We start from the raw sequence: 24,999 nt of genomic DNA, 5'->3' as shown, positions 1-24,999 counted from the left end.
AAGATTACTTTAATCTCTTAAGAACATGACGGTGTCAGAATATTTTCTTTCTCTCTCCGCTCCTTTCTTGTTCACCTACACACACACACACACAAGTATCATTTCATTACATTTTTTTAAATTATATTTCTGTGTTGCTTTTCACTGACACAACTCACAAAACTGCTCACATGCAATAACAATAATAAGAACACCGCAGTTGCAACATGAATCACATAGAATAATCAGCCATCCATCGGTAGTAATTACAAGTCGTCAGCAAAACAACCCCCTTCTATAAAACACTATTAACAAAACAACTAAAAAAAAATAAGCTAAAGAAGCACAACCGCAACAAAAGTCATGTTATAAGGTTCACAAAGCACGACAGCACTCATAATCCACAAAGCAATATTAGCGACGTTAACAAACTAACAACCGAAAACAAACCAAGCGTGGCCCTTCCTGTCCTCCACCCAGGCAAGTGAGAACCATAGAATAGCAAAGTTTGGAAGGTACCCAGGGGTCATCTAGTCCAACCCTCTTGCAATGCAGGTATCCCAGCTAAAGCATCCAAGACAGATGGCCATCCAGCCTCTGGTTTAAAACCTCCAAGGAAGGAGAGTCCACAACCTCGCAAGGGAAGCTCTGTCATCAGAAAGTGCTTCCTGGTGTTTAGTCAGAATCTCCTTTCCTGTAACTTGAAGTTGAAGCCATTAGTTCAACTCCTTCCCTCCAGAGCAGGAGAAAACAAGCTTGCCCCATCCTCCGTGGGACAGCCCTTGGGATATTAGAGTCATTATCAAGGACATATTCCAGCCAGGCAAATATACTCTCAGGGATTTTGAAGCAAGGCTGGGAAAAGTGTGGCCTAAGAAGTTGCAAGGTCCAGATCAAAATACTTGGAGGGTTTCTTTTGGCTCCTGGGCTTGTGATTCTCCATCGCTGGTGCAAACTGTGGAACAAGAAGGACCTTTAGTCTGGCTCAGCAAAGGACCAGTGTTCCGACTCAGCTTTCTATATTCCTTGGTTTTAACTGATCTTATGGTAAAGATAAAGGGACCCCTGACCGTTAGGTCTAGTCGCGGACAACTCTGGGGTTGTGGCGCTCATCTCACTTTACTGGCCGAGGGAGCTGGCGTACAGCTTCCGGGTCATGTGGCCAGCATGACTAAGCCACTTCTGGTGAACCAGAGCAGCGCACGGAAACGTCGTTTACCTTCCCACCGGAGCAGTACCTATTTATCTACTTGCACTTTGACGTGCTTTCGAAATGCTAGGTTGGCAGGAGCAGGGACTGAGCAACGGAAGCTCACCCCATCACGGGGATTCGAACCGCTGACTTTCTGATCAGCAAACCTTAGGCTCTGTGGTTTAGACCACAGCGCCACCTGCGTCCCTTGATCTTATGGTACCCTGCCCTGATATCACTCTCTGGTGAGGGGCAGCTTTAAAATATTGGAGATAGATAAAGAAAAAGCATCTTGCAAAACAAAAACAAAAATCTCTAGGAAGGTGGAATTGGGACATTGACTTCCCACGGAGAGGGATACCCAGAAAGCTGGGCTCTCCTCCACCCCACTTCCCAGCGCAGTGGGTCTTTCCTTCTTCTGAGTTGGTGGGAGGAACGCACCTCAATTTGCGAGGGGCCGCAACAGACAACACAGCCACGCTCTGGCAGCCTCCGCAAGGAAGCTTCTGCCAAGTCAGAGGGGTGACTTTGTGGGGATCACGGTTGGATCTGTGCCTCTTGGAGGCCTTCCCAAACCTCAGACAAGGAACCTTTTGGGAACGTTATCTGAGGTTTCGCAGCCCCCAGATCCGACCTAAAATGGCGTTTAGGTCGGTCAAACTCTCATCCTGAGTTTTTGTTTTAATTACCGCAAGGTTTCAGTGGGGTTCTTCCTATTACATGTTTTAATTAGGGATGTTTGTGTTTTAATATTTGGCTCATTGAATCCCATCCTTGTTTGTTTGTTTTTGTTTTTTTAATTAAATTTTTATTCAGTTTTCTTTTTCATTCATTACATACATCTCATATCCATAACATTTTCTGTTCATTCCTTCCTCCCTCCCCTCCTAGGCTTCCCCCGACTTCCACTTCTGATTTGTTTCTGCTTTCACCCACCTTGCTACCTCCTAAAAGAAAAAATACTAATAGTATACTTACACAATAACATTTGAACTATAAACATAAAAATGAAAATAAGTACACCATATTATTTCCCTATCTTCGATACATTTTCTAAGACAGCGGTACCTCGGGTTAAGTACTTAATTCATTCCGGAGGTCTGTTCTTAACCTGAAACTGTTCTTAACCTGAAGCACCACTTTAGTTAATGGGGTCTCCTGCTGCTGCTGTGCCACCAGAGCATGATTTCTGTTCTCACCCTGAAGCAAAGTTCTTAATCTGAAGCACTATTTCTGGGTTAGCGGAGTCTGTGTATGTAACCCGAGGTACCACTGTACTAATGATGTGAATGTTTATTTAAATCCTGCCATCAAGTCTATAGACTTTCTTTGTTTCTGCTTAGAATCCTGTCTTGATAAGCAGTCACAAATGAATTTCCATTAATTACCTTATGGTTAAATTGTGCGTCACCAGCAAACGCAAATATCATGCAGATCTGTGGGTCCCAGCCAACTGTGTTGTACTCAACGTATAAGGCAAAGGATCTGTTATTTGTGTTACCTGTGGTGAGCAAGACCGACATTGGCCACAACCCTGTGACCAATAGACTCGTAGAATTGTAGCAGGGGTATGGCATGGGCAAGCAAGAGGAATGGCAAGGGAGCTGAGATTGTGGCAGTGCAGGTGGCAGCAGCGCGCAAGCTGGGTTTGCAGTGGCTGGACAGGTGGAACAAGGGGTGTGGTCAGCAGCACAGGTGGCCAGAGTCAGTGAGGTATCTGGGCTTGCAGTGGTGTAACAGGTTGAGCAAGGAGTGGCACAGGTGAGCTGCAGAGGGTTGGTGAGAAAAGGGAGAGGTTTGGGAGGGAAAAGGCTTGGGCAAGGACTAAGGGTAGGGGGCTTTGGTGGGAGAGGAGTGGTGGAGGTTGGAGAGGGGTTGGCAAGCAAAGTTTGCGGGGGCATCAACCCCTAGAATGTAAATATGTGTTTACAGATAAAGATTTATACAGTGGTACCTCGGTTCTCGAACGAAATCTGTTCCGGAAGCCCATTCGAAAACCAAGGTGTGGCTTCCCATTGATTGCAAGAGCTTCTTGCCCTCAGCAGAAGCTGTGTAGCATGTTCGGCTTCTGAAAAACGTTCAAAAAAGGAAGCATTTATGAAATATACTCGGAGTCGAGAGTGTATTTCATGCTCTTTATTCAGCTCATAGTGGTGAGGAGGAATGGAAGTTCCCCCCAGAATGTCTGCTTTATATACATTATTTACACAATGGGCCCCACGTGATTGGCTAATTCCGGGATTCTCCTATAGGCCAATCAGGTTGCGGATTCACTTCCACGTGGAGATGGATTGCTCCTGTGGACCAATCAGACTGCTGCATTCTGTAGTCTATTGTTCTAGGACCAATCAGACTGCTGCATTCTGAATCCTGTTGTTCTAGGACCAATCAGACTGCTGCATTTTGGATCCTATTCAACTCAGTACATAACAATTTACTTCTGGGTTTTTGGCATTCGAGAACTGAAATGTACGACAACGGAGGCGTCCGGGAACTGAGGTTCCACTGTAGTGCTATATCTCAAAGTCAGCCATGTACCCCTCAACCCAGATAGGGTGCGTGGTTCAGTGAGGAGGGAGATTTTAATTTTCCAATCAGAAATTGCTCTCTGATGCCACCATTTCCACCTGCCGTCTTTCAGGAAGTAGTAGCGTCAGGGACTGGGGATTTTTGGTGGCAAAGTAGTTAGAACCCTCCTTGCTTGCTGCACCCCAGTTTGGTAAGAAAGTAAAACAGATCATCACCAGTTATAAGCCTGCATGTTGAAGAAGACACTAAGCAAAGCACATTATTTGCCTTTTAAGATTTAGGGGGAGGTAACAGCTCACTAGGAGGGACGCGGGTGGCACTGTGGGTTAAACCACAGAGCCTAGGACTTGCCAATCAGAAGGTTGGCGGTTCGAATCCCCGTGACGGGGTGAGCTCCCGTTGCTCGGTCCCTGCTCCTGCTAACCTAGCAGTTTGAAAGCATGTCAAGTGCAAGTAGATAAATAGGTACCGCTCCGACGGGAAGGTAAACGGCGTTTCCGTGTGCTGCTCTGGTTCGCCAGAAGCGGCTTAGTCATGCTGGCCACATGACCCGGAAGCTGTATGCCGGCTCCCTCGGCCAATAAAGCGAGATGAGCGTCGCAACCCCAGAGTCGGTCATGACTGGACCTAATGGTCAGGGGTCCCTTTACTGGCAGAGCCTCTGCATAGCTTACAGAAGCTCCAAAGTTCAATCTCTGGCACCTCCAAGTTGGGCTAAGAGAGACTCCCTGGCTCTGCTGCCAGTCAGTGTAAGAAATATTGAGGTGGATGGACCAGTCATCTGACTTGGTACAAGGCAACTTCCTGTATTCCTATGATTCATGCTTTCAGACACTTTCACCCAGAGAAAGTGATGAAATGTTGGCCAACGGGAATTCAGAAGCGTGTGTCGTCGTGCATTGTGGACATTTTATAAAATAAATGCAGCCCTGTTTGATCGCGCATGGGGACCCTGTAGCCCAGACAGGAAATATGTCAGACTGCCCCGGCAGGAGGCTGCACTGAGCACGTGCAGAAGCGAACAAGACACCACTTCATGATTCATCACGGCCAACCTTTGTCCGCCTTTCAAGGCTTGACAAGGCTGGTGACGAAGGGCTGCTTTGCCATTGCTGTTGCTACGTGATCGCAAGAGCAAATCTGGAGCTTGAGAAAGGACGCAACTCTCTCTCTCTGGGGTCCTGATTAACTATCCGCCATCTATTTCACAGGCTTCGATATATGTCTTAATCACCAAGGTTTCTAAGCGGTGTACATAATTTTTTTTACAAAAAAGCATATTCAACGGATAAAATCAATTATCATAAAGAGAGAAAAGGACCTTGAATGCCTACTGGAATGGAAAGTTCTTTGTCAAACACCTAAAATTCAGCAGGGAGTTGGGGGCTGGTTCAGTCTTAGCCGGGAGGGAGCTCCACCAAGTCAGACCCACAATACTGAATATATGGCTTCTGGTGGTTATGAGCTGAGCATGTGAGCCATGTGGAGGAGCAGGGCCAGAGAGAGGTGTGTGTGTGTGTGTGTGTGTGTGTGTGTGTGTGCTGCCCAGCTTATATGAAAAAAGCAAAGTGCGGTAGTTTCTGGAGAAATGAAATAATTTTTATTCCTTAGTTTTGCCATAAATTTCAGAGCAGTGAGTGGGGGACATCTGCACTGTCTGTGCAAAGTGAAACCAGATGAATCCCATTACTGGATATAAAAAGACAACAATATTAAAGGAAGAGCGTAGCTTGGAAATGGAATGCAAAGCCAATCTGTTTAGCCATAATTTTCCTTTCAAAATACTTTAAGGAGGCCGGTAGTTTGCACAAGACCTTAGCAAACAGCAACCTTAAAATATCTTGCAACCTAAAATTAATCAGTCACCCACTTTTTAAAACGTCTCTTTAACCAATTGCTCTCACCCCTGCTGTGTACCCATCTGTACTGGTTCCTCTATGAAAATGGACTTTTCAAATCTGATTCAGGGGTAGCATTAGATGGAGACAAAAGGAGCCCACTGTTGGTCACTGCTTGGACCAGGAGGTCAGTTTTGTCCCGTTCCATCAGTTTCCCCAACTGTGAGACATTTAGGGCTCATCCCCACTTGTCCCATGACTATAAAGCACAGGTCTGTCAATTTCCCCCCACCGTGCTCCTTTCCCATGGAAAACCCACTCTTTAGTGCTAAACTGGAGCAAATGTCAATCTGGAAAAACCCTGAATTTCCATTTGTTCCAACTGAGTGCAAAAGAGCAGTTTTTTCCAGGGGGGATCAGCAGGACCTGAGGAAGTGTGGATGAACCCTTCGTTTGTCCCATTGAATTGAATGGAAGCCACTGAGAACTAAAGGTTCCTTGACTAGAGTGAGCTGCCTTGTTAACTGCCTAGCCCTGTCCATAGTTCTGTTTCTTGGTCACGGTAGAGTGTGACAGAGATAGAAACTTTTTTTGAGAGAGAGAGAGAGAATATATTTTTGTGGTTTAATTTTTTTGTGATTTTTAAATGGCTTATAATGTTGTTTTTGAGTTGTTGCTACCTGCCCTGGGATCTTAGGGTGAAGGGCGGGTAATTAATTAACACAAACAACAAGCAATGGTACAGGTTGCCTAGCGAAGCACTGGGATTACCTGTTGGGGAAGCCAAAGTTGCATCTTGCTTAGTAGATCCTGCATTGATCAGGAGGCTAGACCAGATGATTTACACAATCCCTTCTGACTCTATAATTCTAGTACTTTTGGAATGTGTTACAGTCTCTGGGCACAGATACACATTGCACCCTAATTTCAGATCCTTGGCAGTGACCATCAAGCACAACCCTGCTTTGAGCTCTGTCTGTGGGTCATGCTAGAGTGTAATGGGGTGTCGGCAGAGCTGGGAGGAATAGTGAGAAATGACTTGAGAAAAAAACAGTGGTACCCCGGGTTAAGTACTTAATTCGTTCCAGAGGTCCGTTCTTAACCTGAAGCATCACTTTAGCTAATGGGGCCTCCTGCTGCTGCTGCTGCGCCGCCAGAGCACGATTTCTGTTCTCATCCTGAAGCAAAGCTTTTAACCCAAGGTACTATTTCTGGGTTAGCGGAGTCTGTAACCTGAAGCGTATGTAACCCAAGTTACCACTGTAATGAGAGATGATGATGATGATGATGATGATGATGATGATGATGATTTATTTGTACCCCGCCCATCTGGCTGGGTTTCCCCAGCCACTCTGGGTGGCTTCCACAGAGAGCAAAAATACACTAAAATGTCACACATTAAAAGCTTCCCTGAACAGGGTTGCCTTAAGGTGTCTTCTGAATGTCAGGTAGTTGTTTATCTGTTTGACATTGGGTGGGAGGGCGTTCCACAGGGCGGGCGCCACTACCGAGAAGGCCCTCTGCCTGGTTCCCTGTAGCTTTGCTTCTCACAATGAGGGAACCACCAGAAGGCCCTCGGCGCTGGACCTCAGCGAAAAGGAGAGCAAAAGGATAGCAAATAGACAGATAAGTTCTCCATCCCACAGGGAAGAAAGTTTCAGAAGTGGGTCATGCTGCAGTAACTGTGTTGATGGTTTCTGTTGATGTAGGCACTGCTGTATAAGCACACTTATTTCTACAAACAGCTATGGCGGCTCTCCTTTGAGCTCCTGTAAGCTCCTGTTAGAAAGCCAAGGTTTTCTGCTGCAACCACAGGAGTAGTCCTGTAATTTTCCCTTGCTTCTCTTAATTTCCTCATCCGCGTTTCTGCTGCAGCCGTCCCACGGCTGAACGCAGAAGGCCCCATCTTCTAATCAGCCTCCAAAAGCCTGAGGAAGCCCTGGTTGTCCTTTTTTGCCCATGTGCATCTTTGCGAGCCTTTATCATCCTCTTTTTTCCTTCTTCTTTCTTCTGCAGGATCAACACTCCGTGCTGAGCCAAAGCGCAGGCCCCAATCCAACGTCAAACGCTTGCACGAATCCAAATGCTGCGAGCAGCTACATGAGCTCACCTCAGCAAGCTCTGCTGAATCAGCAGCTGAAGCAACAACTCCTTCTGCAGCACCAGCAGCAGCAGCAACAAAAGATACTAACTGAAGCAGTAAATTTTCAGATTCCCTATTTTATTTTCTATGTAAATCGGTGTCATGTAGAATTCAGAAGCTGGTATTGCGAAAACAGCTACTGGGCCATTTTTAGTCTGCCCATTTCACCTGCTCTGCCTTTTATTTGGAGGGTGAGGGAAGCTCGCACAGGAGCAAATGGGAGCTTTTGTTTTCCATGGGAGCTTTTGTTTTTCCAATGGGAGCTTTTTTTCCAACACAGATTGCAAGCGTGGGGCGCCATTTTTTGATCAGGAACACAGTGGGTGGCAGAGGGTTGAAGGCCCACCCCCATGCCCTATGCTAGGGTCCCAATCCAGACTGTAAAAGTGCAAATAGATTCCCTGCACCAATTGCACATGGGTGCAATTCCCACAACAGACCCTCCCATGGATTTAGAGTAGTGCAAAACCACAGCCAGTGAGTGTGTAAAGATTGGGGTGTGCTGTCTAGGTTAAATTTCATGCGCAATGCAAAGCTGTCATACTCTGAGTCAGACCTCCACTTTGTCCTTTCGACAGTCCTTTCGACACTTCCCGGTGTCTTGTATTTTTATTCCTCTTTTTGAAATAATTTTTATTTGATTTTACAAGTATAGAGTTATAACAACACAAAATACATATCCATATTTGGAGATTTCTCGATTTCCCACATTCCCCTCCATGGGTCCTATTATAAACCTTTTCAACTGCATATTATTTCATCGTCCAAATTTTATATCTCTCCAGTTTATCCTTAATATCGTCTACATTACAAGTGTTATTGCAACCCTCCTATTTTTTTCATCTGCTTACTGTGGTCTCTCAAGTAAATTATGAACTTTTCCCATTCTTTATTGAAGTTTTGGTCTTCTTGGTTCCTGAGCTTTTCGGTCAGTTTTGCCATTTCGGCATAATCCAACAGCTTAGTTTGCTGTTCTTCCCTGATAGGGACTTTGTCTTCTTTCCATCTTTGGGCTAGTAGCATCTGTCGCTGCGTACATAGAAAGTCTTTTCTGCTCCTTTGGTTCCTGGCGCCTTGTGGAGTTGCCTGGAGGTCCTTTGAATTGGGGATGCAAAGGAATTAAACCTGCCACACCTTTTGCATGTGGAGCCTCTGTTTGTTTGTTTTTTGCCACCGAAAGTTCCAACCTTGCAGTGATTCCTCAGTGCAAGTTAGCAGCCTGACACAGGGCAGTTGGGGAGGCTGTATGTTCAGCCATAAGGAAAGCAGGTTACCGGGCAGCCAAGTTGCTGGCGCACAGCAACAAAGTTCCATTTCCTTCCTCAGCAGATCCTGGCAGCGCACAGGGACCACCCATGCTCAGTGCCTGCATACCTTCAGGCGACACTTTCTCTGCTTACTGAAACCTCTCGCAGACTGCAGAGCTGGGCTGAAAATCCCTTCCTTCTGTAGGAAGAGAGAACTCCTTTTCACAATCTGCTGAGAGGGAAAGAGAGGGAGAGTTACGGCATTCGAAAAACCAGTTTTTAGCCAATTCGTGCTGCTGGCTTCTCCCCTCTCCCTTTTTTTGGGGGAGGGGAGGGGGGTGTTAGCAGGGAAGCCTTGCCAAGTATGTCAGAAGTAGGCATGGATCTTGGCAGCCAGAAGACCAAAGTCCCAGATCCAGCTGGCTTTCTGGAAGCCACCCTCTCTTTTTTTGTACCCCATCTGCAGGCAGTATGGGGATAATAAGGCCGGTCTACCTTGTAAGGTAAGGGATGTGGGTGGCGCTGTGGGTTAAACCACAGAGCCTAGGATTTGCCGATCATAAGGTCGGCGGTTCGAATCCCCGCGACGGGTGAGCTCCCGTTGCTCGGTCCCTGCTCCTGCCAACCTAGCAGTTCGAAAGCACATCAAAGTGCAAGTAGATAAATAGGTACCGCTCCAGCGGGCAGGTAAACGGCATTTCCGTGCGCTGCTCTGGTTCACCAGAAGCGGCTTAGTCATGCTGGCCACATGACCCAGAAGCTGTAAGCCGGCTCCCTCGGCCAATAAAGCGAGATGAGCACCGGAATCCCAGAGTCATCTGCGACTGGACCTAATGATCAGGGGTCCCTTTACCTTTACCTTACCTTGTAAGGTTGTTGTAAAGCATGGATAGGGGACCAGTTGTTGTCGTCATTGAGCATGATGACTGGAGCTGGTGGAAGATGGCGTCTCAACACCAATTGGAGAGCCTCAGGTTAGACAGTGGAAAGGACTCCCTTGGGAGGTGGGAGGTTTTTAAGCAGCGGTTGGATGGCCATGTCTCATGGATGCTTTAGTTTCCCTCATTGCAAGGGGTTGGACTAGATGACCCTAAGGGTCCCTTCCAACGCTACAGTTCCATGATCCCTGTTGCAAAGGTTACTGAAATAATTGTGTGTAGTGTTTAGAACACAATTGCTGGGTATAGGTTTATTATTCTGTCCAGTTTTGGCAGCAAGGGGAGTGTTTTTCTAAGGCTAATAATGGCACTGGGGATGCAGTTTTCATTAGAATTGTGACTGGGGGTGGAAGGGTTAAAAATTTCCTCCCCCCCCCTCTCTCCCTATGTCTTGATGAAAATAGGGAGGCCCACTACATTTATAATTAAAACTTTAAAAACCTAATGTAGTTGGTAACTGCGCCCTTAGAATCACATATAGTTTTGTCTCAAGTTTTGTATTCTCTAGCATTTTCCCTAGATTTGAAGCATACAGCCAACAGTAGTAGTAGTAGTAGTTGTTGTTATTGTTATTATTATTAGTAGTAGTAGTAGTAAAGGTAAAGGGACCCCTGACCATTAGGTCCAGTCGTGGCCAACTCTGGGGTTGCGATGTTCATCTCGCTTTATTGGCCGAGGGAGCCGGCGTGACTAAGCCACTTCTGGCGAACCAGAGCAGTACACAGAAACGCCATTTACCTTCCCGCTGGAGCGGTATCTATTTATCTACTTGCACTTTGATGTGCTTTCGAACTGCTAGGTTGGCAGCAGCAGGGACCGAGCAACGGAAGCTCACCCCGTCGCGGGGATTCGAACCGCTGACCTTCTGATCGGCAAGCCCTAGGCTCTGTGGTTTAACCCACAGCACCACCCGCGTCCCATTATTATTAGTAGTAGTAGTTAAATGCCTGCCATCTGACTGGGGTGCCCCAGACACTCTGGGTGGCTTCCAGCAAAATATAAAAAGCACAATCAAACATTTAAAGCTTCACTATACACAACCCTGATCCTCTCTTTGCTGACCCAACTCGTTCCCTGACACCCCGCCTGATGTCATATGGGAAGGCGGCAGAATCTGCACGTCAGAAACATCTGCAAAACCTCCCCATGTGTAATGGTTCTAGGGGGTTGCTCGTGCGTAAGTCGTCGCCACACCTGGCTGAGTTACCTGGGTGAACCCTTTCTGTCCGGACAGCCACCCCTCCGTGGCTGTCTCAATCGCTGGCAGAATCCATCAGTGGGCGTTTCTTGAACTTCTTCCAGCAAAGAAGTTCTTTGACGCCCAGTCGCCTCCTACTCTCCCTGCGCGGAAGTCTTCTGCGCAGGGAGGGTGTGGGCAGCGGAGGACCCGTGCTCTCCCCGCTGGTCTCCGGTGAGGAGTGCAGGAGCCTTTTCTCCGATTCCCCCATCTGCCCCCCTTCTCCACTGGTGCTACGCTGATTTCCTTCCCCAGCGGATGGGCTGCCTCTCTCCCTACTGGGACCCTCTCCGGCATCCCTCTGGAGCCCTCTCTCCTCCTTTGGCTCCGATGGCAGTTTCCTGACACCATGCTTCCTTCTGTGCCATGGCCTTGAAACCGGCATCGCAGGAGTCTTCCCCCGAATACAAAAGCCGTTCGAGCTACGTTCACGTTCAGATCGCTCGCCTTTTGGCTAACCAAGAGAATGGGTTCACCTTCTCTTTTCTTTCTAATCCTGTAGGAGAAAATGACTCCGCAAGATCAGCTGAACCGGCACTCGACGAGGCCCCCGCCAGATTATAAAGACCAAAGAAGGAACCCGGTCAACATGCAACAAACACATCAGTACTCAGGTAAACACGGTTGAAGGCAGCAGTAAACAAGAGGACAGCTGCCAATGACTCAACTGCTTTTGAGTACAGTTGTACCTTGGTTTTCGAATTTTATCCGTTCCAGAAGTCCGTTCGTGTTATGTACTAAGTGTTATGTACTAAGCTTGGATCCTAGAACAATAGGCAAGTAGGATCGTAGAATGCAACAACTGATTGGCCTGCAGGGAAAGACCAATCAGGCTCCAGGAGGGAAGCAGAATCAGCCAATCAGATGGGACTCATTGTGTAAATAATGTATATAAAAGCCTGAGGTTTGAGGGGCAATTCAGTCACTGCAATAAAGAGCATGAAATCACTACAGGACTCTGAGTATATTTCAGTTCAACAGTTCGAAAACCGAGGCGCGGCTTCCGATTGGCTGCAGGAGTGTCGTGCAGCCAATCGGAAGCCACACAGACATTCGGCTTCTGAAAGTTGTTCAAAAACCAGAACAATCACTTCCGGTTTTCGATCATTCGTGAGCCGAAACGTTAGAGTTCAAAGGCGTTCGGCTTCCGAGGTTCCATTGTATGGGAAATGTAGCCCTCTGTCCCACCAACAGTTCGCAACCACACCTGTCTTTGTGTTCAGGCCAGTAACCCGTCTAGTCCAGTATTCTGCTCTCACAGTGGCCAACCAGATTCCCGCAAGAAGTCCACAAGCAGCACTTGAGTGGGACAACACTCTCCCCTCCTGCTGTTTCAGGGGTGGCATGTATTGAGAAACACACCGCCCCTGAAAATGGGGGTGGTTTTGAGGAAATTTAAAATGGGTTCCTAGGTTGGAAGTATCCCCCGCCTCTTAATGGTCTGTGAAATATACTCGGAGTCGAGAGTGGATTTCATGTTCTTTATTCAGCTCATAGTGGTGAGGAGGAATGGAAGTTCCCCCAGAATGTCTGCTTTATATACATTATTTACACAATGGGCCACACATGATTGGCTAGTTCCGGGATTCTCCTGTAGGCCAATCAGGTTGCGGATTCACTTCCACCTGGAGCTGGATTGGGTGGCTCCTGTGGACCAATCAGACTGCTGCATTCTGTACCCTATTGTTCTAGGACCAATCAGACTGCTGCATTCTAAATCCTGTTGTTCTAGGACCAATCAGACTGCTGCATTTTGGATCCTATTCAACTCAGTACATAACATTCTGGCTGGAGGATAGAGAGGGATGTGCATGCATGTGTAGAAATTAAGCTACTGTGCAAAGGTAAAATTTGCATCCGTCGCTCAGCTCGCTGTTGCCTCTCGCTCCACCCACCACTGGCATTTGTCCCTGAGACATGCAGTCCTCAGGCGGAAGAAGTCTCCCTGCCCCACTTACAAAGGGTGCATGTGACGGACATCTATTTGCAAACTATGGGTGCTTGTCTGGAAGCCAGGACTGGTAAACCCTACTCAGACCTTATAAAAATGTGCAGAAATGTTTGCTGTACCAGCTTCACCCCACCCCACCCCCCGGCCTCCATGCTTTGGTTTTGTACGCCTTTTCCACTCGAATATGCATATGTGCATTTTTATTTTAACTGAAACCGTATTGCAAAATCAACAGACGCGTGCAGTCAGATTCTTAGCTGCGTTCCGCTCCATGTGTAAGTCTGGGAGCAGCAAATAAGGTCAGTGCACTTGGAAATGCAGACAGAACTAAATCCTCTGCTCTCCCTATCTCAGAGTGGGGGCCTGAGGGGCTGTAGGCCTCACTCCTTGCATTGATTGTCATTCCTGGGCGTGAATTTAAAAAACGACACATCCCCCAGTATCACTGACTCACTTCTCTTGGTATCGAAGGTCTGGTAATGTTTTCTGCTCGACACTAATTGGAGTGAAATTTCTTCCCATCTGGTCTAAATCAGTGTGGCCAAAAAAAGGGGGGAGGGTGCTAAAAATAGCAAGCAGTTCAGAGAGGGAAAAGGAAACTTTGTCTTTGGAGTGAGATAGAAAACCAATGTCCCAACCGCGGTGCCCTTTTAGGCAACTCACGTCTCTACCCAAAGAATATAGGGCTTGCGAGTCAACATGTTCCAGCTTTCCTTCAAGAGACTCCAAAACTCTTTGGTATGTTTTGCTACGTCTGGAAGGTTGCTTCGTTCCAATGGCGGAGGAGGAATTCTAGCCATAATGGTGTAGTGGTTAGGGTGCCATTGAAGCTCACTGGGTGACCTTGGGCCAGTCACTGCCCCTCATTGGACATCCACCAAAGCTGAACTTTGAGGGATTCAGCTCAGATAAAAGTTAAACCAAGGGTGCCAACTTGAATAAAATATTGGGGAGGGACCAGGTAAGCCCACCATGCATAGTGGGTCATGTGACGCAGTACACACATGCCATTTGAACAGCAATGCCCATCAGCTTCAGGGTGGCCATCCCCCTCAAATATTGGGGGCCCGAAGGGACCTTGGCCCCTGGAAACTGCAGGAGGGAGAGAGCTCTTGTGCTCAGGTCCTGGTTATGAGATTCCCACAGCCATCTAGTCGGCCACAGTGAAAACAGGGTGCTGGACTAGATGGGACATTCACCTCTTAGTACATTCTTATATTGCAGTCCCATTTCTTAGTCTTTTAGCATATATTTGTATGGTGGTGGTGGTACAGTTGCAGCCGACCTTAGCTCAGGCCGCAACCTGGTAGTGGGTCCCAACCCAGCAGCGGAAGACGAGTGCTCTCATTTCCTGATGGGACTGTCAGTTCTGTGTCCAGGGCAGCTGTCTACCAGCTCCATCTGTTACACAGGCTGAGACCCTATCTGCCCGTGGACTGTCTCGCCAGAGTGGTGCATGCTCTGGTTATCTCCCACTTGGACTACTGCAATGCACTGTATTTGGGGCTACCTTTGAAGATGACCCGGAAACTACAACTAATCCAGATTGGTGACTGGGAGCGGCCGCCAGGACCACATAACACCGGTTCTAAATTATCTTCATTGGCTCCCAGTACGTTTCCGAGCACAATTCAAAGTGTTGGTACTGGCCTTTAAAGTCCTAAATGGCCTTGGTCCAGTATACCTGAAGGAGCGTCTCCACCCCTATTGTTCTGCCCGGACACTGAGGTCCAGCGCTGAGGGCCTTCTGGCGGTTCCCTCACTGAAAGACGTGAGGTTACAGGGAACCAGACAGAGGGCCTTCTCGGTAGTGACGCCTGCCCTGTGGAACGCCCTCCCATCAGATGTCAAGGAAATAAACAACTATCTGACTTTTAGAAGACATCTGAAGGCAGCCCTGTTTAGGGAAGTTTTTAATGTCTGATGGTTTATTGAGTTTTTAATATTCTGTTGGGAGCCGCCCAGAGTGGCTGGGGAGACCCATCACCATGATGATAGTGATGATGATGATGATGATGCTTAGGGACCAACACATAATTCTCTCATGTTCTAAGGACCTGGCAGGGCTAAGAGAAATGTCCAGAGAGTCGTGCTCCTTTTCCTCCGATAGGGTTGTGATGGGATTCTGGTGGGAGGGTTTCCCATGGATGCTCTGGCCCAAGGGTCCTGTTCAGAACCTACAACTAGATGATCGATAAGAGATTTTTCTTTCTCCTCCCGTCATCCTTTTTCCAGGTGGATCACCAGCCGTGAGCGCCAGCTCCAACCTCTGCTTTTCCAACTCAATTTCAACTCCCAGCCTCTCGCTGCAGGCGTCCGGTCTTTTGACCACCACTCACGGAGCCAGAATGCCTTCCCTCCCGACGACACGCCACATGGTCTGCTACGGGAACATTCCTTGCAGCCAACCGAGCGCGTACAGCGTGGCTGCATCAAGCGCAAGCCAAGTGTCGCAGCACAGGAACCCGAACCAAATGATCCCCAGCCAGCAAAGCAATTCGGGAGCATCTCGGCAAGGGCCTCCGGGGCAAGGCAGTAATAATAGCCTGTCGGCGTATGACGGCGGGCCCGGGATGAGCTCTCAGCAAGGCAAACTCAGCTTGAACCAAGGGACTTCTTCTGCACCAAGGCCTCTGAACGTCATGGTCAACTCCAATTCGGCAGCTCAGACCTGGGCCTCACAAGAAACAGGAGCGAAGCAGCAGGAAACACGCAAGGCCGTGGGGTCCCCTTTCCCCGCGGGCAGCCCCTATACAAACCAGCCGCTGCAGCGCCCATCTGCCCACCAGCAGTTTCCCCAGCGCGCCATGGGGCCTGCTCCTAACCAGCTGGCCACCCCCCAGATGAGAACACCAACGGGCCAAATGAACCAAACTCTAAATGGGCAAGCGGCTGGGGCGCCAAAATCCCTGGGGGCAAGGCCTGGCCAGGTACGGGCTCAGACAGTGCCACACTTAAATGCACCGGGGGTGAGCATGGCAGCGCCGAACTCCTTGCTGTCAAACCATTTCCCATCTAGTAGTGGCCAGGCTTCCGCCAGGGCCTACCAGGGAACCGACCACACCAGCGACCTGGCGTTTGACTTTCTGAACCAGCAAGGTGACAGCATGGGGCCGGCACTCAACAGCGACCCGGACTTCATCGATTCTTTGTTAAAAACAGAGCCGGGTAACGACGACTGGATGAAGGACATCAATCTTGATGAAATCCTAGGTGGCCACTCCTGAGGCCGAGCAGCAGGCAGTTGCAAACTCACAGAGCGGGTGGCCGTGGTAGTGGTGTTTGGTTTTTTAAGGCCCGAAAGCCAGGATTGCACTCCACAAAGTTTTTCAGAGGGAATGTGTCTTTGGAGTGTTTCAAGACAACCAAACTTTGCTCTCCTGATGGTTGAAGGGGTTCCTCGTGGTCCGCAATGAGGAGCAAAATCAAAGAGGTGTCTGCACCCGTTCAAAATGTGTAGGCCCATCTTCGTACCTAGAAAGCTAAGCAAGAGCACAGTAGGAGACGTCAGTTGCTTGTCCTACTCTTGTGTAGGCTACAGCTTGTGTAGGTGTTCACTTGGGCGTGCGGACATGCAGCCACAAATCTTGAACAGAGAAGAAAAGGTATACCCCTAGATAACGTCCAGCCTGAGACTGTTGAGTTAATTTATCAGGAGCAGCTGTGAGGAATCGGGAAAGTGCATTGATCGAGTGCATACTTTTTATAGAGAGGGTCACAGCTTTTATTCCTGCCACTGCCAGGTAAAGCAGAATGACCTGTCTGAAACCCTGGAAGGCCACAGATTGCCTGTGTAGACAAAAGCAATACCTTGGTTTTCAAACAGTTTAGTTCCTGAACGTTTTGGCTCCCGTACGTCGCAAACCCGGAAGTGACTGTTCCGGTTTGCGAACAATTTTTGGAAGTTTACCGCAGCCAATCAGAAGCCGAGATTTGGTTTCCAAACGTTTTGGAAGTCGAACAGACTTCCAGAACGGATTCCACATTAACAGTCATGGCTTCCCCCCTGCCCCCAGGAATCCTGGGAAATATAATTTGTTAAGGGTTCTGGGAGATTTGCCATGGCAAAACTTACCGGAAGAATTAAGAAATCAAGATAACATTTTTAGATATACATTAAAGAATGGAAAAGGTTTATTGAATATTTACAGATAAATTGTAAACAGATAAAAACATTGGCAGGATTGTTTTAATAACCTACAGCGTCATAAGAGTGTATATTTAAAGAAGATGAATAAATGAGCAAATTAAGTTAATTGAGATATGCAGAAGATATTAAAAATAAATTTAAGGAACCACAGAAAGAGAAGGAAGGAAGTCAAGCTATGAAATGTCAAAATGATTGTAAAATTAGTGAAATGTAAAAACTTGAAAAGTATAAAGGTTTTTTTCTAAAGGGGGGGGGGGTCTGGGAAATGTTAGGAGACACACACACACGAGCTACAGTTGTCTAGTTGGTTTAACAACCAACCCTTCTTCCCTGGGAACTCTGGAAATTGCAGTTCTTTAGGAGAAGAGGGTCTCCTAACAACTCTCAGCACCCTTAAGAAACTGCATTTCCCAGGATTCTCTGGGGCTAAAGTGGCCCCATAGATGTATAGTGCAGATGTGGCCTTGGAATGAGGCAGCTCCCTGTGCCAGATTATTGAAATATTAATGCCTCCATCCAAGGCAGCTACCAAGTGGCTTTGCTGCCTGCCCAGTCTCTTGCTTATAGAGCAGAATAAATACGGAGTACCAAATAGATTGAGGATCAGAGAATATGGGCCTAAGATTTAACTAGTTAGCTCCAGGGAAATGTGTAATATTTAGCCTCTCCATCCCAACACAAACACACTTGGCTACATTACCTTTCACCTCCGAAAGCATCTTCTCCACAGCCTGCAGGCTCCTAGACCATGAGCCGTTTTCATGTATCTCCCCACTTTAAACCAGCCAATCAGGGCTGAGATGTGAGGCTGTTCTTCTGGGGTAATCTCTAGTGGATGTCCTCTGCATAAGGGAATCCCAGTGTCTCTGTACAAACACACACACAAAATGTCAGTGCCAGGGGTCAGCAAACTTTTTCAGCAGGGGGCCGCTCCATTGTCCCTCAGACCTTGTAGGGGGCCGGACTAAATTTTGAGGGGGGAGGATATGAATGAATTCCTATGCCCCACAAATAACCCAGAGATGTATTTTAAATAAAAAGACACATTCTACTCATGGAAAAACACCAGGCAGGCCCCACAAATAACCCAGAGATGTATTTTAAATAAAAGGACACATTCTACTCATGTAAAAACACGCTGATTCCTGGACCGTCCACTGGCCGGATTTTTTTTTTTTTATTAAATGCTTTTTATTGGTGTTTCATTTAATACAAACAAACAAAATACAGTAAAATTCAACAATCATTTACCCACATTCTTTCCCCACACTCTGCTGAGCATTGACTTCCTTCCCTCCCTTCAACAGGTTTTCTTAGGTCAGGTACTTTTCCACAGTTTCTTATTGCATCCAATCCCATCTACATCGTAAGATTTATTTCAGTCCTGCCAGAGTCTTCAAATTTCTACAGTTATTATTTATGTACTCCATAAATTTACTCCAGTCTTTTTGGAATTTTGCTTCCTCCTGATTTCGGATTCTACAGGTCAGTTTTGCTAGTTCCGCATAATCAACCATCTTCATCTGCCACTCTTCTATTGTTGTTAATTCTGGTACTTTCCATTTTGGGGCTAACAAAGTTCTGGCTAACAAAGTTCTGGGCTGGATTTAGAAGGTGATTGGGCCGGATCCGGCCTCTGGGCCTTAGTTTGCCTTCCCATGCCTTATATTGAGAGAAAGGGGGGAATTCAATTTGTTCCTTCCCCCAAAGAATCCTGGGAACTGCTGGATGCTGAGAGGTGTTGGGACACCCATCATAGAGAGACAGTTCCCAGCACTCTTAGCAGACTAAATTTCCCATGGTCCTTTGGAGGGAAGCCATGACTGTGACAATAGTTAGAGACTATATCCAGCAAAAGACAGTTGGGGTGCTGCGGCAGTGAGCCACCCACCATATTTATTATCGACAACACTCCCAATGTAGCATCGTTCTGGGGCATTGTGGGTGATCAAAATGATGAGCTGCTCATAGCCCCAGCCACCTTTTTAACACTCCGTTTGCGGACCCATAGCAGCTCAAAGATGCTAGACTACCGATTCTGAGCCTCTGCTTCTGAAATTAACCAGAGTTGTGGAACTGCCACAGGCTTGTGCCTCTTTCCATTTATTTCAGAATGACACGTGCGAGAAAAGTTACCCACTGATGGCACCTTTGTGATCAAAACAGGGAAACACTGGGTTGTGGGGTTTTTTTATGAATTGAAAACAAAGGCAAACCCTGCAGTTTTTTTATACCGTTATATATCTTCTTTGTATCATTACAGTAAAAAATGCACTACCCTTATATTTTGCATTATTGAATCAGGAACTCTTCTCAGTATTGGGTTGTAAATATATAGAAACTTTTTGTAAACTTTTGTACAAAACAAAATGTAATATTTTGGTAGGAATACTGAAATCATATTCTTTGGGTTATATTTATACACATGTGGAATAAAAGTGTACTGTCCAAACTTTGTATTTTATACAGAAAAGGGAAAAAAAAATGCTTACCTTTTGTATCTTAATATACAATGTTGTTGGTGGATTTTCTTTTTTCTTTTTGTATGATATAATTGTTTTATTTTCATTCTGAGACTTAAGAAATGGCTTAAAAGGAGGCAGGAGGAGAATCTCAAAATAAAAGTTGAGGATTTGATCTCCGGCTTTGTAATGGCACCTTGAACACTTGCCAAATTCCTTAAGTGTGCTGCTCATTCTGAGAAAGCAAAGAATGCTATAGAAATCTCTGGGGAATTTGATTTGGTGTTCCAGATCAAATTTGCATCAGGCTGCTTTCTCAAGACCTGTTTCCTCTTTGCAGCACTTCAGCATCTTTCCTGGAGCTGAATGAGGACTTCTTCGCACAAACTGTTACATTGGAATAACCCTGGGGGTGGGGGGAGAGTTTCCACCCTCCCACAGTGGATTCCTGGGGTCTTCAGGGCCCCAGTGGTTCAGAAAACACTGAGTGAGCTCTTCACTTGAATAAGTTTAGGGCCCTTCTCATCTTCAGATCTTCCCCCATTAATCCCTCAATCACCAGGTGTGCAAATATGTTAAGCTTTTCCCTCTTTGACTCTCCACTTGGATGGCTGGGCCCAGAATTACTGCTATCGCCTTCCTCTCATGCTGTGTCCTAAGCCGCTGTGGTAAAGATTGACCCTAGCCTAGCACATTCCCCCCTTTTTCTGCTACTCCTGCTCCCTCCTTATGTAGAACCCCACTCTAAATGCTCCACCCACCATGCCTGTAAAGGTAAAGGGATCCCTGACCATTAGGTCCAGTCGTGGCCGACTCTGGGGTTGTGGCACTCATCTCACTTTATTGGCCGAGGGAGCCGGCGTACAGCTTCCAGGTCATGTGGCCAGCATGACTAAGCCGCTTCTGGCGAACCAGAGCAGCGCACGGAAACGCCATATACCTTCCCGCTGGAGCGGTACCTATTTATCTACTTGCACTTTGACGTGCTTTCGAACGGCTAGGTTGGCAGGAGCAGGGACCGAGCAATGGGAGCTCACCCTGTTGTGGGGATTCGAACCGCCGACCTTCTGATCGGCAAGTCCTAGGCTCTGTGGTTTAACCCACAGCACCACCCGCATCCCACCATGCCTTTACCCTCTGGCTAATTGAGCATCTTCTCCAGTGGGGCTGCCCTGGCCAGTTTCTTGCGGTCTGTCTGGCTTACCTCCATAGTTGACTGTCAAGTGGGGAACTCCTGCACCATCTGCCAATTCCCAACACCTTGGTTTGATTCTACCACCAACTGGGATGCCAGAGTCCTAGCAGTCCTACAGCATACACCATGCCTTTACCCTATGGCTAATTGAGCATCTCTTCTTCTCCAGTGGGGCTGTCCTGGCTAGTGGAATGCGGGTGGCACTGTGGTCTGAACCACTGAGCTGCTTGAGCTTGCCGATCAGAAGGTTGGCAGTTCAAATCCCCGTGACAGAGTGAGCTCCCATTGCTCTGTCCCAGCTCCTGCCAACCTAGCAATTCGAAAGCATGCCAGTGCAAGTAGATAAATAGGTACTGCTCCGGCGGGAAGGTAAACAGCGTTTCCATGCGCTCTGGTTTCCATCACGGTGTCCTGTTGTGCCAGAAGCAGTTGAGTCATGCTGGTCACACAACCCGTTTGTCTGTGGACAAACGCCGGCTCCCTTGGCCTGAAAGCGAGATGAGTGCCCCACCCCAGTCACCTTTGACTGGACTTAACCATCCAGGGGTCCTTTACCTTTACTTATACCTGGCCAGTCTCTTGCAGTCTGTCAGTCTCCATAGCTGGCTGTTGAGTGGAGAACTCCTGTACCAGCTGCTCCCAACACCTTGGTTTGATTCTACCACCAACTGGAATGCCAAAGTCCTAGCAGTCCTACAAGGATACAGCTGTGCTGAGTGAATGCACCTGAGCAGGATCTAAATATCTGCTGAACATCTGTTTGGAGTTTATACATGTATCATCTTCTTCTTCATTAAAGTCCTATGCCACCCTTTATCCCTAGATCTCAGGGCGTAAACATAAAACTACAATATACAAAATACATAATAAAAACAAGAAACGAAAACAAACCCCTAATAGCCCCCTGCACACACAGCAGATTTAAAAGGGCCTTGAGTGTCAGTCAGCCAAAGGCCTGTTTGAAAAGGAATGTTTTTGCCTGGCGCATAAAGGTGTGTAATGAAGGAGCCAGGCGAGCCTTGTCAGGGAGAACATCCCACAGATTGGGAGCCGCTGCAGATAAGGCCTGTTATTGTGTTGCCACCCTCTGGACCTCTTGTGAGGAGGCACACAAAGGCCTCAGAGGATGATCTCAGGTCCTGTGTAGGTTCATATGAGCAGAGGTGCTCCTTGAGGTATTGCAGTCCAGTCGAATACCAGTTGCACTGTGCCCCTGAAATTGAGGGTGGTGGTACCACACAACGCTCCTTTTTTCTACAGCAGTGCCAGGCTTGCAAGGCCAAGTACCATCTTTTAGATGCCGGCCAAGTCTGACCTTTTCGCCTGAGCCTTTAACAGCAATTCAAATCAGCTGCAATCTATCATCAATTTGTCCTGCCTGCAATTGTTTTTCCTGTTATTTTTAACACTGCTTGATTAGCTTCCAGCTTATCGTCAGTTATTTCTGGTTCTCATTTTATGTATATTTTTAAACCCTTGTTGCAAGCTGCCTTTCATTTATTTAACCGGGACTTTTTGAAACCTTGATCACATCACAAAAGCTTTTTTTAAAAAAAACAAAATCTGCCCTTTCTCCTGCTGGTTAAGCAGTGTTTTAGCTTGTTTGTCATACAGCGGTACCTCGGGTTACATACTCTTCAGGTTACAGACGCTTCAGGTTACAGACCCCGCTAACCCAGAAATAGTACCTCGGGTTAAGAACTTTGCTTCAGGATGAGAACAGAAATTGTGCGGTGGCAGCACCGGGAGGCACCATTAGCTAAAGTGGTACCTCAGGTTAAGAACGGACCTCCGGAACGAATTAAGTACTTAACCCGAGGTACCACTGTATTGTACTTTGTAGTTTGACTGATTTTGATGAAAGCTGCCTTGAGTATTTCAGTTTTTCCCTTTTCTTAAGGCAGTGTTTCTGCACTTAAACACACACATTTTTCTGGGAATAAAATCAACAATATTCACTTGAGTGCACAAACATGAGAGACTCCAAAGACATGTATTTTAGCCAAGATGGGTGAGGGCCTGGTGCAGTTGATATTTCCCCCCACCTACAAAAAAGGGTCCCCTTCTCCCCCAAGGAACGCATGAACTAAAGAAACCTTATTTTAAAAATGAATTACGCATATTAGTATATTACAACACATGGAGATGAAGGGCGGAGGCACACAAGGTGCAAAAACAGGCAATGAGGCCTCTTTGCAGGTGTCAACCCCAGGTACAATTTCTCCAATTGCACCATTATAATCCAGCCCTACTTTTAGCATCATGCATGAAGATATTCTCAGAGCATCTAATAATTTAGGGCACCAGGTTAATGAAATTAATATTTGGGAATCTGAGAAGGAAAGTCTGCACAACTGCCAGAAAACCGGAAGACTGAAAAAACCAACAGTGAACAGATTAAAAAATAAATAAAGTTGTACCAGATGCCAAAATCAAGCCATTCTGAGCTGGGGCTGGGTGCAAAACCAGGTAAGGCGGCTCTCTGTCGCCCATCAACACTGAGGACCTGGACGACAGGCTGAGAAGCCACACAGAAACCACCTGGTCAAAATCTTGTCTCCCAAGAGGTACTGGGTGTCCCATTTAACCAATTGCAGCTATTTCTAAATTTGCATCTATACATACAAATTAATTTGTGCAGATTTGTGGTGATGCGTTTTGGGGACGGTGGCGATCACACAGGGTCCCCAGACGTTTCACCGTCTATTGATCCCTGTGCCACCACTTTATTTCCCGCTGTCACCACCCAGGCTGTACCTGGTACAATACTGAGTCCAGTCAAGGTTAAATTGGAACATAAACCTTTGTTTATTTATTGCAGTTTAACAAGCGTGTGGTTTCATAAACTGTATTGGTCAATTACAATCATGGGGTGCCTATGCAGACCTATAACTTCCACTACCTGCTCTCACTCACTAAACCACCTCTCAGATATTTACTCGTCTTCCTAGCTCCTAACTCCTGACTCAGCTTATTTCACTACACTAACTCAACCTACTCACAGACTCTATCCCAATTCTCTCCCACTCCAACCAACCACCCAACTCCCAACGAACTCTCCCAGAGCTGGTTTTATAGTCCCTCTGACTCCACCCCCCTGGGTCCTGATTGGGTAACCTGTTTAACTATTTCACCTCCAGCACTCTCATATGTTAACGTCACAGGGACTAAATTAGCATAAGTGCAAACGCGCGATGCAAAAATGTGTCTCCTTTCGGGTGACCCCTGATGGGTGGCCATCCCAGAATGAGTTCAAGGTACCAATACATTTGTAGCACACAGCACCCAAACCACCTAGGAAGCCTTGTGATTTTAAGTCCTCGGGGACAAACCAGATTCTGTCTCGTTTCCCCCCCACCTCTCCTCATCCTTCAGAAATACTTTGCCAATGGGTGCCTAAGAACAAAGAGCATCTAACTCCAGCATCCTATTCTCAATCTAACTCCAGCATCCTATTCTCACAGTGGCCTCCGGGAAGCCACCTGCAAGGAGAGTCTGAATTCAACAGCTCTCTCCCTGCTTGCGGTTCCCACCCATAAACTGGTATTGAGAAGCAAACAGCGGAGGCAGAACTCCTGGCTTCCCCTTCAGTGTCTGCATCCTTTATTCACAATGCCCGGTTTCCTCCTCCTCCTTTCCACTTCTCCCTTTCGTTTCCTGACAATTCTCCATGGAAGGGAATTGTTCAAATGTTAGAACGGCAGGTCTCATCCCGCTATTCCATAGCCATCAGCATTCTGGAGAGAGCCAGCTGCGTAGCAGTGAGATTTTCCAAGCGTACACAGACTTTTGTGCATGGGGGAGGGGGCAAGCTGTGTGAACCAAAGCAGGGATCCATCAAAGCAATTGAACCATATGAAACATTTTAAAGAATCAGTTTGTACACAAGTTCCTAGTCCTTACCATTTATCCCACTTTCCCAGTGCCAGTTGGCCAGAGCACTACAGAAGGAAGCAGGGGTGTCTTACCCATAGAGGCTAGTGGCGCGGGGCGCCAGGGCGCCAAGTTCTGGAGGGCACCAGGGAAGAGGCGGAGGCTGGATGTGGCACCTCCTAGAATCAGCTCGCCGCCCTCGCCTGCCTCCGCCTCTTCCCCGCCATAGGAGCCCCCCTCCAGCCGCTGCCCGCCTCCTCCAGCC

The 24,999-nt window shown here is 47.3% G+C and overlaps 1 protein-coding gene across 1 annotated transcript in view; it reads left to right on the top strand.

The window, feature by feature from the left end:
• Window positions 1–19,841, top strand: part of MAML2 (mastermind like transcriptional coactivator 2) — a 156,008-nt gene extending 136,167 nt beyond the window's left edge. The window contains exons 3-5 of the mRNA XM_081860155.1: window positions 7,555–7,737; window positions 11,606–11,717; window positions 15,290–19,841. Coding sequence (XP_081716281.1) covers window positions 7,555–7,737; window positions 11,606–11,717; window positions 15,290–16,281 — 1,287 coding nt within the window. The 3' untranslated portion in view covers window positions 16,282–19,841. The remainder of the gene's footprint in view (window positions 1–7,554; window positions 7,738–11,605; window positions 11,718–15,289) is intronic.
• Window positions 19,842–24,999: the final 5,158 nt, after the last annotated feature.

The sequence above is a fragment of the Podarcis erhardii genome (assembly GCF_964252035.2).
Source record: "Podarcis erhardii genome assembly, chromosome: 4".
NCBI classification, from domain to species: Eukaryota; Metazoa; Chordata; class Lepidosauria; order Squamata; family Lacertidae; genus Podarcis; species Podarcis erhardii.
This window is presented reverse-complemented; position numbering and strand designations above follow the sequence as displayed.